At 57.2% G+C, this 14879-nt stretch overlaps 1 protein-coding gene across 1 annotated transcript; it reads left to right on the top strand.

Moving 5' to 3' along the window:
• Positions 1–1554: 1554 nt before the first annotated feature.
• EFNB1 (ephrin B1) lies at positions 1555–14566 on the top strand. The gene is made up of 5 exons (XM_069462976.1): positions 1555–2424; positions 10969–11246; positions 12105–12197; positions 12384–12512; positions 12657–14566. Exons 1-5 carry the CDS (start codon positions 2297–2299, stop codon positions 13067–13069), a joined length of 1041 nt encoding a protein of 346 aa, XP_069319077.1. The 5' UTR covers positions 1555–2296; the 3' UTR covers positions 13070–14566.
• Positions 14567–14879: the final 313 nt, after the last annotated feature.

The raw sequence follows: 14879 nt of genomic DNA, 5'->3' as shown, positions 1-14879 counted from the left end.
CATTCTTCTCATCTCTGCTTGCCTACACCCCAATGTGGGGACCAGCTGGGAGCTGAGAGAACCTAAACAGCTCCTTGTCTTCCCTGTCTATACAGAGCCATCTCACCCTCAAGGCTCTATACCTAGAGGTAAGAGCCTTTTTACTTTCCCCAAAATAGAGTTTACTCTACAGTCACAGAGATCTTCAGAGGATCCAGTGAGAAACTCAGTAGCTCAGTCACCTATTAAGCAAGATAACGGACATGAAACTGTAAATAGTAGGGCATTTTGGGAATGTTGCTCATCTAATTATCTCCATAAAGAGGCAGAAGACTTCATATCCTTGGCAGTCCCTAAACCAACCCCAAACCCAGACCTTCCTCCAAGTTCTTTTCCTTCCTCCCCATAGAGGGTGGTAGTTCTTGCCAAGGCCACGCCTGTCCCAGATCTTGTGTTCAAGCCCGTGCGCCATGCTTGTGTGTGCCACGCTCCGGGTGGGAGCTCCCGGTTTGTCCCAGGCGCCTGCAGTGCTATGGAAGACCAGCAGGGGGAGACATTAGCACGTGGGTACGTTTGATGGGGTCTGACCAAGGAGAGTGGGTCGGACCGGGAGTGTCTGAGCTATGGGATCGAGCCAAGTTATAAGCAAAGAGGCAGGGAGGGGCGGGGAGAATGGGCCAGGGCTGGGAGACAAAGACCCAGATGGCGAGGCCGGGAGAGGCTAGAGTCCGGCGTCTCGGGGCCAGGATACCCGCTTTTGCTTTTTCAAAAGGCTCCTGCTGTTACCTTCTCCTCTTGCCCTCGAGATGTCTTTCGTTATTGAGGTGCCCTCTCGTTCCCGCTTGTCTATCCCGGGGCCTTGCCCGCGCCTTCGGACAAGACTCTAAATCTGGGCCCCAGGGGTCCCACACGGCTCCCCCTCAAAGCTGGGATTCCGAAGGCCTGGTCCCCAGGGGCGAAGAACTCGCCTTCCCCTCTGGACCTCATACCTGACCATCCCTGAGTCTTCACATTCCGCTGCTATCCACTTTTATGTTCCAGACTCCAGGTCCAAGGGCAAGTGGACAGTGTATTTCGAGGGCAGAAGGAGAAAAGCCCACCAGAGCCCTACGTGAGACGGGACGGGGAGCAGATAGGCTGTCCTTGACATGGAGGTTTGCACAGAGCAGGACTTCAGGGTTCTTGTGTGTAAAAAGAGAATGGAAGTACTTTCCCTGGGTACTTGGGACAGGGCCTGTCTGGCCCAGGTCAGTGGGCTGGGGTGTTGACCAGACGCGCGGGAGGAGAGCAGGCCAGCAGCTCTTGAAAAGTGCCAACTTCCCACGGGCTGAGCGCTCTGGGAACAGGACTAAGCCGGACCCAACCCTAACCGCACGGGCCGCACACTCAGATTGGTGCCATCGGGAGCGCGGCGTCCTTAAGAGCTCCCTAAAACCCCGCCCCCTTCCTGCTCTGGGGGCGTGGTATGGGGCAAGGACCCCGTCACGGAGCTTGCTATTGGCTAAGAGGAGCAGGGTTGGCCTTGCGTTCGCCTGAGCAGGGGAGTAGACAGCTCAGGGACAGCGGAGGGAGTCTATGCGCGCTGGACAGCAGTGGGAGGTGTGTGAAGCTTGTACTGGCCGCAGACCCTCCGGCTCTATCGCTGGGGAGCAAGGACTCGGCGACCGGGCTGCCGGGCTACCCGGCCTAGGCTTCAGAGGCGCAAACTAATGGGACTGGCTCGCTCGGCAGCATCTCCGTGCTCTTCTAAGTACACTGAGCGGGGCCCGCGCTGAAGTAGAAGCTGTCAGGGGGCGCGCAGCCCGGAGTCCCAGTGTGGCCCGGAGAAACGGAGCCCGTGCCGGGGCGGCCCAGTCGGGAGCCCGGGAACCGAGCTTGTGTTGTGGGGAGACCCCCACTTCTTCCCAGGGGCACCGACCCCGGGACGGTCGAGGCGTCGGAGCGGCCTCCGAGCCCTCCCGTCGGGGAGAGGGCGCGCAGTCCCGAACAGTCTCGGGGAGCCGAGCGGAATCGGGCGGGATCACCCGGGGGCGCAGAATCCCCGTCGCACCTTGTGCGGCGGCGAAGAGGCCAGGGGAACGAGCCCTCGGAGGCCGCAGCCCATGCCCGGGTTGGGGGCGGCTGCCCAGTGAGTCCTCCTGGCCGGCCGGGCGGAGAAGAGCGACACCGAAGCCGGCGGGAGGGGAGCACTTCAAGGCCGGCGGCTGCGGAGGATGGGCGCCTGAGCGGCTCGGAGCGCAGCACTGCACGGGAAGGCGAGGCGAGCTTTGCTGAGGAGGCGCCAGGGGATCCCGAAGTGCAGCCTGCCCCCGGGAAGATGGCCCGGCCTGGGCAGCGTTGGCTCGGCAAGTGGCTTGTGGCGATGGTCGTGTTGGCGCTGTGCCGGCTCGCCACGCCGCTGGCCAAGAACCTGGAGCCGGTATCCTGGAGCTCCCTCAACCCCAAGTGAGTAACTTATCTGTTCTGGTCCCTGGGGGTGGGAGGCATTCCTTCGGGGTGAGGCCGCGCGTCCCTGAGTGCGTGTCGGGAGGTCTTCGGAACAAGAGCGGCGCCCCGTTTTGTCTCCGGCTTTTTCGAGTGTGTTTTCCTGCGGGCGGGCAGAGCAGGGTGCGGCGGGGTGGGGTAGGGGCACTCGGATGGGTTGTGACCCCTGGACTTCCCGGCCCTCGCCTCCGCACGTCCCGGATCATAGTCGAGATGGTCGCACCAGGCGGAGCTGGGGAGTCCGGGCGTTCGAGAGCGCACCGGAGAGCTGGGTGGGGGCGAGAGCGCAGCCCCCTCTGGGGCCCCTGGGAACGTGGTGGTTTTCGCCGAGAGCCGCTCTGGGGACAAGCTTGACTTGGGTGAGGGACGAGGCTGGAACACAGGTTCCTCGTTTGCTTAGCTGTGGAGGGAACGCGGAGCGGGACCCGGCGCTTGGGGCGGGTAGCAGCGCTTGCATCCCCACTCGGGCTTCTCCCATTTTCATTTGTCTTTCTTCCCTGTTTGCCTCCCTGGCTTTTCGCTTTGCCATCTCTTCTTGCCCCCCCCCCCCACCCCTTCTCCCTGCCGGGGCGGTAGAAAGGCGGGCGCTGCTCCCAGGCTCACAAAGGCAGCGGGTGGAGAGGGGCGGAGTGGGAGAGGGGTTGTTGGTGGGGGGGGTTCGATCCAGCGCCCGTCGGGGGTCCAATGGAGCCGGCAGCAGAGCTTCAAGGGCCCGCCAGGGCGGAGAGCGGCGGCTGATCCGGCGAGGGAGGTGGGTGGGTAACGAGCGATTCCTGCCCAGGCAGGTTCGGTTGGCCCCCAACTCTGTGTCCCCCAGATTGGAGAGCTGTGCTTAGCTTTACCAAAGAGGTTGGGGGGCAGCTATATAAAAAAGAACCTTTCTTTTCTTTCTTCTCCTTTCCCGTCACAACTCTCCCCTTTCCAAACAACACATACACCTTTCAGGGCGGTGGCTCAGTGGTTTCTGGGCTGTTATTGGGGAGTCGCTGGGGCTGTTGTGGTGACCTCTGGACCTTTTTCTCTCTTGGCATCCAGGACTCAGGTTGGAATCCAGAGTCAAAATTGCTCTTCCTCCCTGTTTTCTGGAGGTCCCGGCAATGTGCAAAGAACCCCACTTAGCGGGAAACTGGGGGGCCTTGACCTGCCCCATCCCTCCTCACCGATTCCTGTGTCTGGAATTTCTTCCTGTCTACTCTTACTGGGCTCCCCGCTAACTTCCCAGGCTCCTGCCTGCCTTGGCCTCTTGGGTCCCAGAGGCAGTGTATCTCAGCCCTGGAGCAGGAGAAGGCAGCTTCTTTAGTTCTCTTCGTGGGTTAAGGTAGGGTTGGTCCTATTACTGGTTGGTGGGATGGCGAAACCAGGGTCAGGATGGAGGGCTCTGCCTGAGTACAAGGAAAAGAATTGGCAAGAATTTCTCCCCTATCCGCAGTCAAACTGGGTACAGCACTCTCCTAACAGCAGGGACTCAAAATGGTCTGGGGGCCCTGGGCTGCTGAGCCTGGGGCAAGAGGTTGTGAAGTGCTCTTAGTTCCCCCCGTAAGGGTGGAGGCTGGAAATGCTCTTTCTTGAGCCGGGAGAGTTGAAATCGCCTGGGGTAACCCATCATAGGGACTCATGGGAGTGACCTAATTGCTCTCTCTGGTCTCTAACCAGAGATAGCAGGCAGCTCCACAGCTGGAAAGGAGTCCTCCTGCAGAGTTGGTGGGGGCTGGAAGAAACAAGATCTGTCTGAGCTTCCCCCTTTTTGTGTTCTGAGCCTTAAGTGCTCTGGACCGGTTTACAGGTTTGAGGAGGTTGTATCCCTTCTGCTTCCCCTCGCCATCTCGAGCTGAGGACAGGCGTCCTGGGTGGGGGTGGGGAGTGGCTGCAGACTCAGTAGAACCTGCCGGAATTCCATCCTGTAATCGGGCAGATCCTGGGAATGGTTAGGGACTGATCCTGGTGTGTGTCGCCCCCCAGTTCCATCTCTGCTCAGGGGTCTGGAATGCAGCCACTGTCCGTGTGTGTTGGCGTGGGGTGGGGGGCAAGAGGACAGGAGGGAGGTGCTGCCCTCAGCTGTACTTGAGCTCTGGGGGCTGCCTGCGCCACCGCGCCCAACCCTCAGGCTGCCACAGCCTTTCAAATAAACACTCTCTCTGTCTCCCTCCCTCTCTGCCTCCTGCCTGAGCTCTCCCTCTCAGGCCCATGTCGTTTCGCCCTCACACCCTCCGAGAACAGCGCTCACCTCCCCTCTCCAGCGAGGCTCGCCTGCTCTCCCTCTTTCTCACACTCCCTCTCACTCTTAGTCACTCTCTGCCTCTTTTTCTCAAGTCCTTTTGTTTCTCGCACATGCCCGTGCTCTCCCTCTCAGGCTCATTTTCTCTCTTCCCTCCCCTCTTCCATCTCCGGCTTTTGGTCTCTCTCCTCAGCTCTGTCAGGAGCTAGCAACCCCCCCCCCCCAGCAAAAAAATCTCCCAGTGCCTATAAACCCTACTTAATTGCTTCCTCCTTGGGAAAAAAAAATCAAAATAAAGAAGTGGTGGGGTTGGGGGTCTGCTTCCAGGTTCCAGGGTGCGTGCAGCCCAGCTCTGACTGGAGGGACAGCCAGAAGGGCTGGCTCAAGACTCCCAGTCTCTTGCCCAAATTGGTGCTGTGCTCTCCGGGGTGCTAGTCCCTGGGTGGCAGAGCTTCTGCCTCCTTGGCCCCTCGTGTTAGATTTGCCAGATGAGTGCAAGGTGGGGGGATGGGTTTGGTCCTGCTGGAGTTTGGTAGGAACCAGAGGGTGTATGTGTGCACATGTGCTTGAGTGTGCATGGGCACCAATGCCTGGGTTGGGGGCTGTGATCTAAATGGTCCCAGGGTGGCCCCCTCCCCCAGCCGCTTCCCCTGGGGAGCTTGGGGCAGCCAGCAGGCCTCACACTTGAGTCCTCAGCCAAGTCCAGCTGCTGCAGTTCAGTCTCTCAGTCCTGTTCTGACCCCTTCCTGCCCCCCACTCAGGTTCCCCGACTTCCAGGGAGTGAGAATGTGCCTGAGATCACATTACAAACCTTCCCTTCAAGGGGGCGGGGGGGGGGGTTCAGCTTGGCATCCAGGACCCTTGACTCCAGCATGGGTGGGGGCAGCTGCAGACCCCAACCCATGCTTGCCTGTTCCAAGCCAAAGTGTTGGCCCCAGCCCTGCACAGCTGTTCCAGCTCACAGTCCTGGGGAGGCCAGCTCAGGGGGCCCCTTTCCGGGGTGGCTAGGGACCTGACCTCTTCTACTCTGTGGCTGATTGGCCACAGGTGGGGCCTCAGAGTGAGGAGAACCCAGCAGCTCCTAAAGTCCCCTGTTCCCCTGCTTCCCCACCCCCACACAGGGCAGCCAGGCAAGGGCAGGAAGGACTTGTGAGGCTGGGGTGGGGACTGAATCGAGGGTTCCCTTTCTCCCCTCAGGGTCTCTGTTGCCTCATCAGCTCAGGTGAATGGGGATGGGTGGGCCCTGGGTGCTACAGTTTTCTGGGGTTAGGACCATGGGCACATTGGGCCAGCCAGGAGGCTGCTGGTTGCCATGGGAGCACCAGGTTTTGGGGAGAGTCCACCCTGTGATTATTAGGGGAGCTGAGGTAGGGGTATGCTCACCAGCCACATTCTGGGTTGCTTGGCTTGTGGACCGTCGCGGCCCTTCCTGGGTGTGCTTTCGTGGTCGTGGTTTTAGGTCAGGGTGCTCGCAGCCAGGAGCTTTTTACTTCCAAATGGTGCTGTGTTTGGCATGCTAGGTAATAGCCAGGCAGCACCTTGCTCCTTGCAACGCATTCTCATATGTGATCTCATCGGATGCTCTCAGCAGCCCTGGGAAGTAGGTATTGGCCCCATTTTCCAGATAAGGAGTCATATGCCCAGACAAGGGAAGTGACTTGTCTAAGGTCAGTCAGTGACTTGCCTAAGGGGGAAGAGCTGTGCTGTGTGCCATTCATTCATTCATTCGACACCATCCTGCTGCCTTGGAGTCTAGGAGAGATCAGAGTTCAAGGTGGGGTTTGGGAAGAGGCCCTGGCTCCCTGCCCCTGGGTTCCCCTCTCACCTCACAGGTGTGCTTGCATCTGTCCTTGTGACTCAGGCCCTGCCTGCGTGGGATGAGCAGTGCTCCAGCTTCCTCATTTGACTTTGCTAGGCCTACCTCCAAGGGCCAGCCAACTCTCTCCCCGCTGAGCTCTGAGTACCACCTTTGGTTCCTTTCTGGGCCAGGAATCTCTCTTCTTCTCAGTGACCCCACAGAAAGCAAACAATGGGGAGGCGGGGTGGTTAAATCCCCATTGGGTACTAGCTTTGGCCAGGTGGGGCAGAGGGAAGGGCATAGTTCAGTGTAGGTGGGGAGGGTGACTTCCTCTGGGACTCTCCTGGCTTCCCTGCCTCCTGCCTCCGACAGAGATGTGTGTGCCAGGACCCAGCTGCTGTTCCTGCCCACCCACGCCTGGGCGGGCACTGCTGGGACACGCCAGGCCTGCTCCTGCCGCCTCGGGGGCTGGGTGGAGCTGGGGGAGTGAAAGAGGAGCCTTTAATTTGGGGACTCCCCACCCTAGCTGGGATGAGAGCATACTTGAGCTCTGGCTTGGGGTCTGTCCTCCATTGGTCTTGCCACCCTGGGGGTGTAGGTGCAGTGGTGGTGGGGTCACTGAATCAAGGCTTTGGCTAGAATCTTCTGCCAGTCTTAGACTTGCATGGCCTGGGACCAGGATCCCACTTCAGCCACTCTCTGACCACAGGTTGCTAGAGCCTGAGGGAAGGGTGAGGGGGAAGGAAGTGTAGACCTGGTCAGATGTGGGCAGCTTTCTGGGCATGGCCATCCCAGCTGCAAGCTCTCCGCCCCCATCCCCCCCCCATAGATTATATGTGTATGCGTAAAGAAGGGCTTATTTGGACAAAAGAACTGGGGGCAGTTGGTTTCTGACCAGGCCAGGGCCTTGGAGGCTACCGACCCCAGACCCATCAAGGCTTTTCATATCCCAAGATTCTTTTTAGCAGTCATGGCAGTACCTCTAAGCTCTTCTAAGCTTGCTAGAAAGGCTGAGGGAGGAACTGAGGCAAGGGTGGAGGGGAAGAGGCAGGGCACAAGATAGCTGGGATAGCTCAGGCTGCCTCCCCCAAGTCCTTTTACTCCCTAGGGTGGTTCCTTGGGGTCCCAGGGCTTGCAGGGGCTAGAGAGGGAAGGCCTCAGGGGTTACCATGGAGACCTGCTTCAGGCTTCCTGCTGGGCCATGTCAATCCCTTTATTTTCCAGAAAAGGGCATTGTTGGGGGTGGCCCCAGGCAGGAAAGCTTGGCTTGATAATGGGGGGAGTAGTAAGGTGGAGGATAAAGAGTTTAACTTGAGGACAGTCTCTTCCTCCTCCTCCCTTACCCCTACTCCTAACCTAGTGAGTAAGAGGAGAGATCTATAAAGTGTGATCAGTGCTCTATCTAGCCTTGGGCTTCACTCTCACTGGCTACATTCCCACCCCTTGTGACCCCTGACCACTTTCTTGGGCCTCTCACAGGCCATGACAAAATTTGCCCCATGGTGGGGAAGACACTAAGATGGCACTAGTATGCGGGATCAGGGCCAGGGAAGGTGGTTCTCATCAGGCTCCTCTCCGTTCTGCACTTTAGGGGAAGATGAGTTTCCTTCTGCCAGTTTCTATGCAAATAAACTGATGAATATTTATGAAGTCTGTTCAATGAGGTTGAGGAGAGTCTGAGGGGTATTGGGGGCAATAGTCCTCTTCTCCCCCATTCCCCACCATGTAGACATCTGTTTCCTCAGTGTCTCTGGGTTTAAGGTAAAACCCCAAGTAGCTAGAAGCCTTGTTCCAATTCCAGGGCTCTGGAACCGGGGTGGCTATGGGAGACTGCACTCAGGGCAGACAAGACTCCCTGGTGAGTAAGGCAGGGCTGAGTGGTTAGAAAGGTGAGCTGGCTGGTCTCCCTTTGCATGCCTTCTGTGTAGCTGCATGTATATATCTCGCTGAGGTGCAACTGTACAAGGATTCAGCCAAAGTTTTAGGACCTCTTAGACCTCTACAGGTTACCATCCTGGGTAGGTTTAGGCCCCTCAAGTTGGCTTTGAGACCCTTTCTTCAATGGGAACATTCATCTGATCACTCATTGCCTCATGCAAGGGGCCTGGACTCAGTAGATCTCCAAGGTTCCTTCTGGCTCTAAGATGTTAGAAGTTGTCTAATCCTACCATCTGGACAGAACCAGCATACCATGTTGCAAACTGCAAAATGCCTTGGGAATTCTAGAGGCTTTGGGGAAACTTGTTGACTTTGTATGGTGCATGGGATGTGGGCATTTCCTCTCAAATGTTTCTCCAGGCCTCTATCCCACGCCTGCTTCCTTTCTGACCCCTGTAGAGCCATAGAGTTAGGTACCAAGGGGGGAGGACATCTTGTTCTGGCTCCTACCCTCCTGCAAATCAAGACAGCAATTCCCAGCTTGATGGAGCCTCACTCGGCATGGAAGGAGTGCTGCTTGTCTTCATCTACTTTATCCATGTGGTCAATTTCCCTCCTCACCTACTTGGAAATCATTTCCCTCCCTTGGATGAGGACACAGGTTTGACAAGGCATTTGCTCAGAGCTCCCAAGTCGGCCCTTATTGCTTGTTGTGCCCCCCATGTAATGGGCCCTCAGGAAATGGAACCACTCTCTTCTCAGATGATTGTAATAGCTGTGAACCAGTGCTCTTCACCAGTGCCAGCCCCACACCACTGTTAGCTTCATTCTCTTTAAGCACTGCCTTTAGGCTTCTGTTGTCTCTCCTGCTAGAGGGTTTGTCACCAGTGAAATGAAACCCACCCTGCTTATTGTGACCCTTGAGACCTTTCAGTGTAGTCCCAGCTGATCTCTTCCACCTCTCCTTCTGTTCAGCTCTCCCCATTCCCAGCCAAGCTGGACGAATCACTGGCCTGGATTTTGTGTCCCAGCCACTGCTGTCCACTCTTGGTATGTGTTGACTTCTTATTCATCACCCAGGACCTACTTTCATCCTGCCTTTTCTGTGGAACCATCTCTGACTCTCCTGGTCAGATGAGCTGCAGCCCTTGCTGTGTGAGGCACTGTCCTCACACTTAACCTGCAGGTAGCCTGCTGCTGTCTATCGCTAGAGCATGGGCCATTGACTTTTCTGACCCAATCCAGATAATCTTCTTTTCCTAGTTCCCCTCCAAGAAACAAGACTGAGGTCATGGGTATTTAGTGTTAGTATCTGACCTGCCTCTTTGCACACTGTTTCTGAGAAGGAGGCAGACATGTTGAGGACCCCCTGTGTGCTAGGTGTTCTCCATGTGCCATCTTGTCCCCCTCCTCCACTACTGGTAGATAGGGGCTCTTACAACCCCTAATTTGTAAGTGAGGAAACCGAAGCTCAGAGAGGTCAGGTAGCTCATCCAAGGTCACAGAGCTAGTAAGGGCCTCGCTTTGGAATCTGATTCCAAAGTCTGTGTTCTTTCTCCTCCTTGATGCTGCCTTGCTCTCAGCACCAGCCTGCCCGGACTCTCTGACTGTGTGCTTAGGCAAGGACAGAGTTGGATGAATAGGTGGCCCTGGGCAGCTGACCTCCCCTGCTGTCCCCTAGTGCCTGGCCTTCTGGATTAGAACATGAACCGGGCTCAAAAGGCATGTGTTCCTCTCAGGAGCTAGAGTAGGAGCAGTGTGGAAATGAGGAGTTAAAATACAGATGAGTGGGGTTCCTGGGGCCCTATCTTATATCATCTGTCATCCCTGGTTGGGCCCGTTCTCCTCTCCCTCTGTTCTTAGGAGTGAGACTGGTCGAGTTTGGGACTTCACGGTTTTGCATTATGAGGGTGAGGTGAGCCCCTGGTAGGATACCGGGCAGTGGAGTGGGGAGAACTACGTGGAGCTGCACCTGGCCAGAGACTGTGGCCATCATCTGTTGGCTCCAGGGGATGCCTGTCCTATCTCACCATCATGCCCACGATTAGCAAGGATAGGGGAGAAGGCACGGGTCCCAGACAGGTTGAGCTCCCCCAGTCTTTGGCTGGGAGCTGCGGGGGTGGTGACTAAGGCATGTGTGGGCTTGTTTTGTGTGTGTGTTTGTGTGTGTATCCACGCGCGTGCGCGCACGTGTGTTATGTAGGAGAGGAGGTAGCAGCGGCCATGAAGGAATGTGAGTGTGTCTTGGGGTGGGAGGATGGGGCTGCCACCTCTAGGCTGCTTGGGCCCGACACCTTGGTACCCAGCCCATTGGCCACGTCAGCCCCCTGCGGAAATGCCACATTAGGACAAAGGGCTCCCCCAGCCAGGCAGTGCCCCACCCTGCCGAACAGTCAAAGCCTGACAGCCTTGCCCATGGGCCACCCCTTCCACGCCCTGCTGGCAGTGTGGTTCTTTCTCCCCACCCCCAGCCTGAGGATGGAGGAAGGGCAGGAGGCCTACTCTTGCCATCTCCACCCAGTAGGCCCAGCCCGGCCCTCGTCTGCTCCCTTGGTTCTGGGATGGCCTTGGCATCCCAAACCCTGAGGCCAACCATCTTCTCCCTTCCGGGCAGGTTCCTGAGTGGGAAGGGTTTGGTGATCTACCCGAAGATTGGAGACAAGCTGGACATCATTTGCCCCCGAGCAGAAGCAGGGCGGCCCTATGAGTACTACAAGCTGTACCTGGTGAGGCCTGAGCAGGCAGCTGCCTGCAGCACCGTGCTGGACCCCAATGTGCTGGTCACCTGCAACAGGCCAGAGCGGGAAATCCGCTTTACCATCAAGTTCCAGGAGTTCAGCCCCAACTACATGGGCCTGGAGTTCAAGAAGTACCATGATTACTACATTACCTGTGAGTCCCCGCCCATCCCCTCCTGTGGCTCTCTCCCTGGGTTTAACGCTTTCCTATCCTGTAGCAGTGGGAGCGTCTGAGTGGTGCAATGTTACTGCACACAGCTAAGGCCCTGCCAGATCTGATCCCCTGTGAAGGCTAGCATGCTCTCCTCCCAGCCTGGCCTTGGAATTCTGGCCCCAACATTCACCAATCGGCTTGCCGCCAGCTCTCTTTGGCTCTAGGGGTTGGGTGGGAGAGGCCTCCAATTTATGTTGCTTCTCTCTTATTTTCTTTTCCCACCTAAGTTCTAATCTTGGGAGTGGCAGAGTTTGCAGAGCCCTTTGGGATCAGCCAGCTGTTCAGCCTTTTTCTTCATGGGAAACTGAGGCCCCAGGAGGTGAAGGGGCTTCTTACCTTAGATCACGCAGGGAGTTAGAGACAGGGTTGGGACTCCAACCCAGTTCTCCTGGTTCCTATTCCAGGATTCCTTCCAGTCTGTGTAGAAGCCTCCTTCCTGGTGCCAGCGTGATTGCTTTGCCTCTGAGCAACATCTCCCAATTAGAAGACATACTTTATCGTTGCCACTGAGAAAAGAGGGGCCAAGGCCTGTTCATGATAGAGGATCAGTGGCCATGGGGGAAGGGCAAGTTCTTGGCAAAGGCTGGGCTGGGCCGGGCTGGGCTCGGCTTGGCTCGGCTCCTCTGTTCCTAGTGGGTGGGAGGGAAATCAGGGTTCACAGGTAGGTGGGAGCTGCTTGCCACTCCTGACTCCCAGGGCTGTCCCTGTTGGCCGAGGCAGCACTGGGGTTTCTGGGTGATGCTGGCAGACCCTTTCTCTCCTCCTGACTTCTCCAACTTCTCTGACCTTTCCCTGCAGCGACCTCCAATGGGAGCCTGGAGGGGCTGGAGAACCGGGAGGGAGGTGTGTGCCGTACACGCACCATGAAGATCGTCATGAAGGTTGGGCAAGGTCAGTGTCCAGTCTGAGGGCTCCCCACTTAGGCCTTTGGAACAGATGTTCCTAACTGGGTGTGGGTGTGTTGGGAGTGGCTGGGGGAAGTAGGGGTAGAGTGCCATTCTTAGCCCACACTAAATGATTGAGGGCACCTATGCTGGTGGGGTCCCTCCCTCTCACTTGTCCTCTCCCCATCTTCAGATCCCAATGCCGTGATGCCTGAGCAGCTGACTACCAGCCGGCCCAGCAAGGAGGCAGACAACCCTGTCAAGACGACCACCCAGGCCCCTGGTGGTCGGGGCCCCCTGGGTGACTCTGACGGCAAGCACGGTGAGTGTATAGATATTTCCTGGAGGACTGAAGCCATAGCTCAGTCGCCCTTTCCGGCCTTGTCTTGGAAGAAACACAAGCTGGGCTCAGCCTGAGATCTGCCCTGTGCCCCTGGCTGACCTCTCCTCCCTTCCCCTTCCTCAGAGACTGTGAACCAGGAAGAGAAGAGTGGCCCAGGTGCGAGTGGAGGTGGCAGCGGGGACCCTGATGACTTCTTCAACTCCAAGGTGGCATTGTTTGCAGCTGTTGGTGCTGGTTGCGTCATCTTCCTGCTCATCATCATCTTCCTGACGGTTCTACTACTCAAGCTGCGCAAGCGGCACCGCAAGCACACGCAGCAGCGGGCGGCTGCCCTCTCGCTCAGTACCCTGGCCAGTCCCAAGGGGGGCAGTGGCACGGCGGGCACCGAGCCCAGCGACATCATCATCCCCTTACGGACTACAGAGAACAACTACTGCCCCCACTATGAGAAGGTGAGTGGGGACTACGGGCACCCCGTCTACATCGTCCAGGAGATGCCACCCCAGAGCCCAGCGAACATCTACTACAAGGTCTGAGTGCCCGGCGCGGCCTTGGGCCCCTGAGGGACAGTCGGCCTGGACGGGACCTCTCCTTTCACCCCCACGACCCTTCCCCTTGCCAGCTGTGCCCACCTTTGTATTTAGTTTTGTAGTTTCTTGGCTTTTATAATCCCCTTTTTTCCCTGTCCCCTGGGCTTCAGAGGGGGGTACTTGTGCCCCCACCCCCCTATGCTCTTGTGCCTTCCCCCTCTGCCAGGCCTCTGGGCTCTGTGGGGGTGCCCCTTCGTGGAGGGCAGGATTGGATGCTGATGGACAGCAGGCAGGGAAGTGGCCCCCGGCCCTGCCCCTCTCTTGACCCGTCCTCCCTTCCCAGGACTGCTTGTCCGCTATCATCACTGTTTTTAATGCTTTTGTGTTCATTTTTTAGCTGTCAACTCATTTACAACTGTTTTTTGAAGAAAAATGGAAAAATGTAAAAGGCAGCCCCTCTCCAGGCTTTCTGAGCCTGGCCTGACCCAGTATAAGAGGGCCTGGGGCAGGATGTGGCCAGCCAGGAAGCATAGGATGGCATTTCTTTTATAGACTCCTTGGTATTTCTAGGGGAGGGGAGGGCAGGACAGGGCTGTTCCTGCCCATGAGGGAAGAGCATAGTGCCACTGGGCAAGGTGTCCCACCCTCCCCTCCTGACCTTCCTTCTGCAGAGCTGATCCTGGCAATGGGGTAGTGGCTGCCACCCTTCCACCAAAAAAAAAAAAAAAAAAATCCCTTCCTTGTGGGATTCTTGGGCATCTCCTGCCTCCCTCACTCTCACGGTAATTAATGTCTTAATTGGCTGTTGCCTGGGGAACAGGAGAGCTGCTGCAGGCATATGACCTCATGGGGGGTGGAGGGAGGTGAGGTGCCCAGGTGGCTATTTGCCCTGCAGAGTTGGGAGTTCCCCCCCATCCCCCCGCCCTGTTCTCTCCCCACCTTCGGCATCCTTCGACCTGGTCGGGAAATAGAGGCCCAGGGTGGAGACCTAAGCGGGTATAAGGCCAGGTGGCCTGCTCCTTTTCTGGGCTCTAGCACAGGTGGGTCCCCCTCACCCAACCCAGCTCCCGCTAGCCCCCCCAGTCTTGGGCTGGGGCCTGGAAAGACGAAGAGGCTGCCCGGGGCTGAGCCAGCCTGCCGTGCACTTTGACCCCGGCTCCTTGCCAGCACGGCTGCTAGCAGACTGCCTCTTGAGCGCGCCTTGCAGGCACTCCCCGAGTGGCCACGGAAGGAGCTGGGCCTTACACCATCCACCTCCACACTGCTTCCTGGCCAGCTGCCCACCCCAGTGCCAGGTGGGAGAGGGAGCAGAACAGCCAGCCCCTTCCAGGTGGCAGTCGGAAGGGTTTTTTGTTTTTGTTTCTGTTGCCATTTGTGTAAATACTAGTCTTTTTGGAAAAAATAATGTAAAGATGTTTTGTATAAACTCTGAATTATTTTCTTGTTGCTTTTTTCTTAGAAAAAAAAATGAGAACTAAAAAAAAAAAAAATTAACCACATGGAGAAATGGGTGTAAAATGGTGTCGTGATGTTGGGGAATGGCGTGTGAGAGCGTGTGTATGTGTACGTGTGTGTGCTTTTCCCCGTGCCCGAACCATTGGTGATTGAGGCAGGTCTGGGAAGAGGGTGGCCGTCCTAGCAGAGCAAGATGTTTCAAATACCCTATCCCTCTGCTCCAGGTTTCTCTGCTCTTTCATTCTGCTATCATGGAGCCTGGGACCATTTCTCTCTGTCCATTCTGTCACCTCGGTAGCACAGGCCATGGGCATCTGCCCAGTCTGGCACCAGCCTCAGCTAGAGAGGGTTGATGGAGGAA

This window comes from Eulemur rufifrons, chromosome 30 (genome assembly GCF_041146395.1).
Source record: "Eulemur rufifrons isolate Redbay chromosome 30, OSU_ERuf_1, whole genome shotgun sequence".
In the NCBI taxonomy this organism is placed as follows: domain Eukaryota; kingdom Metazoa; phylum Chordata; class Mammalia; order Primates; family Lemuridae; genus Eulemur; species Eulemur rufifrons.
The sequence above is the reverse complement of the archived record's forward strand: the minus strand, read 5'-3'. Positions and strand labels throughout refer to the sequence as shown.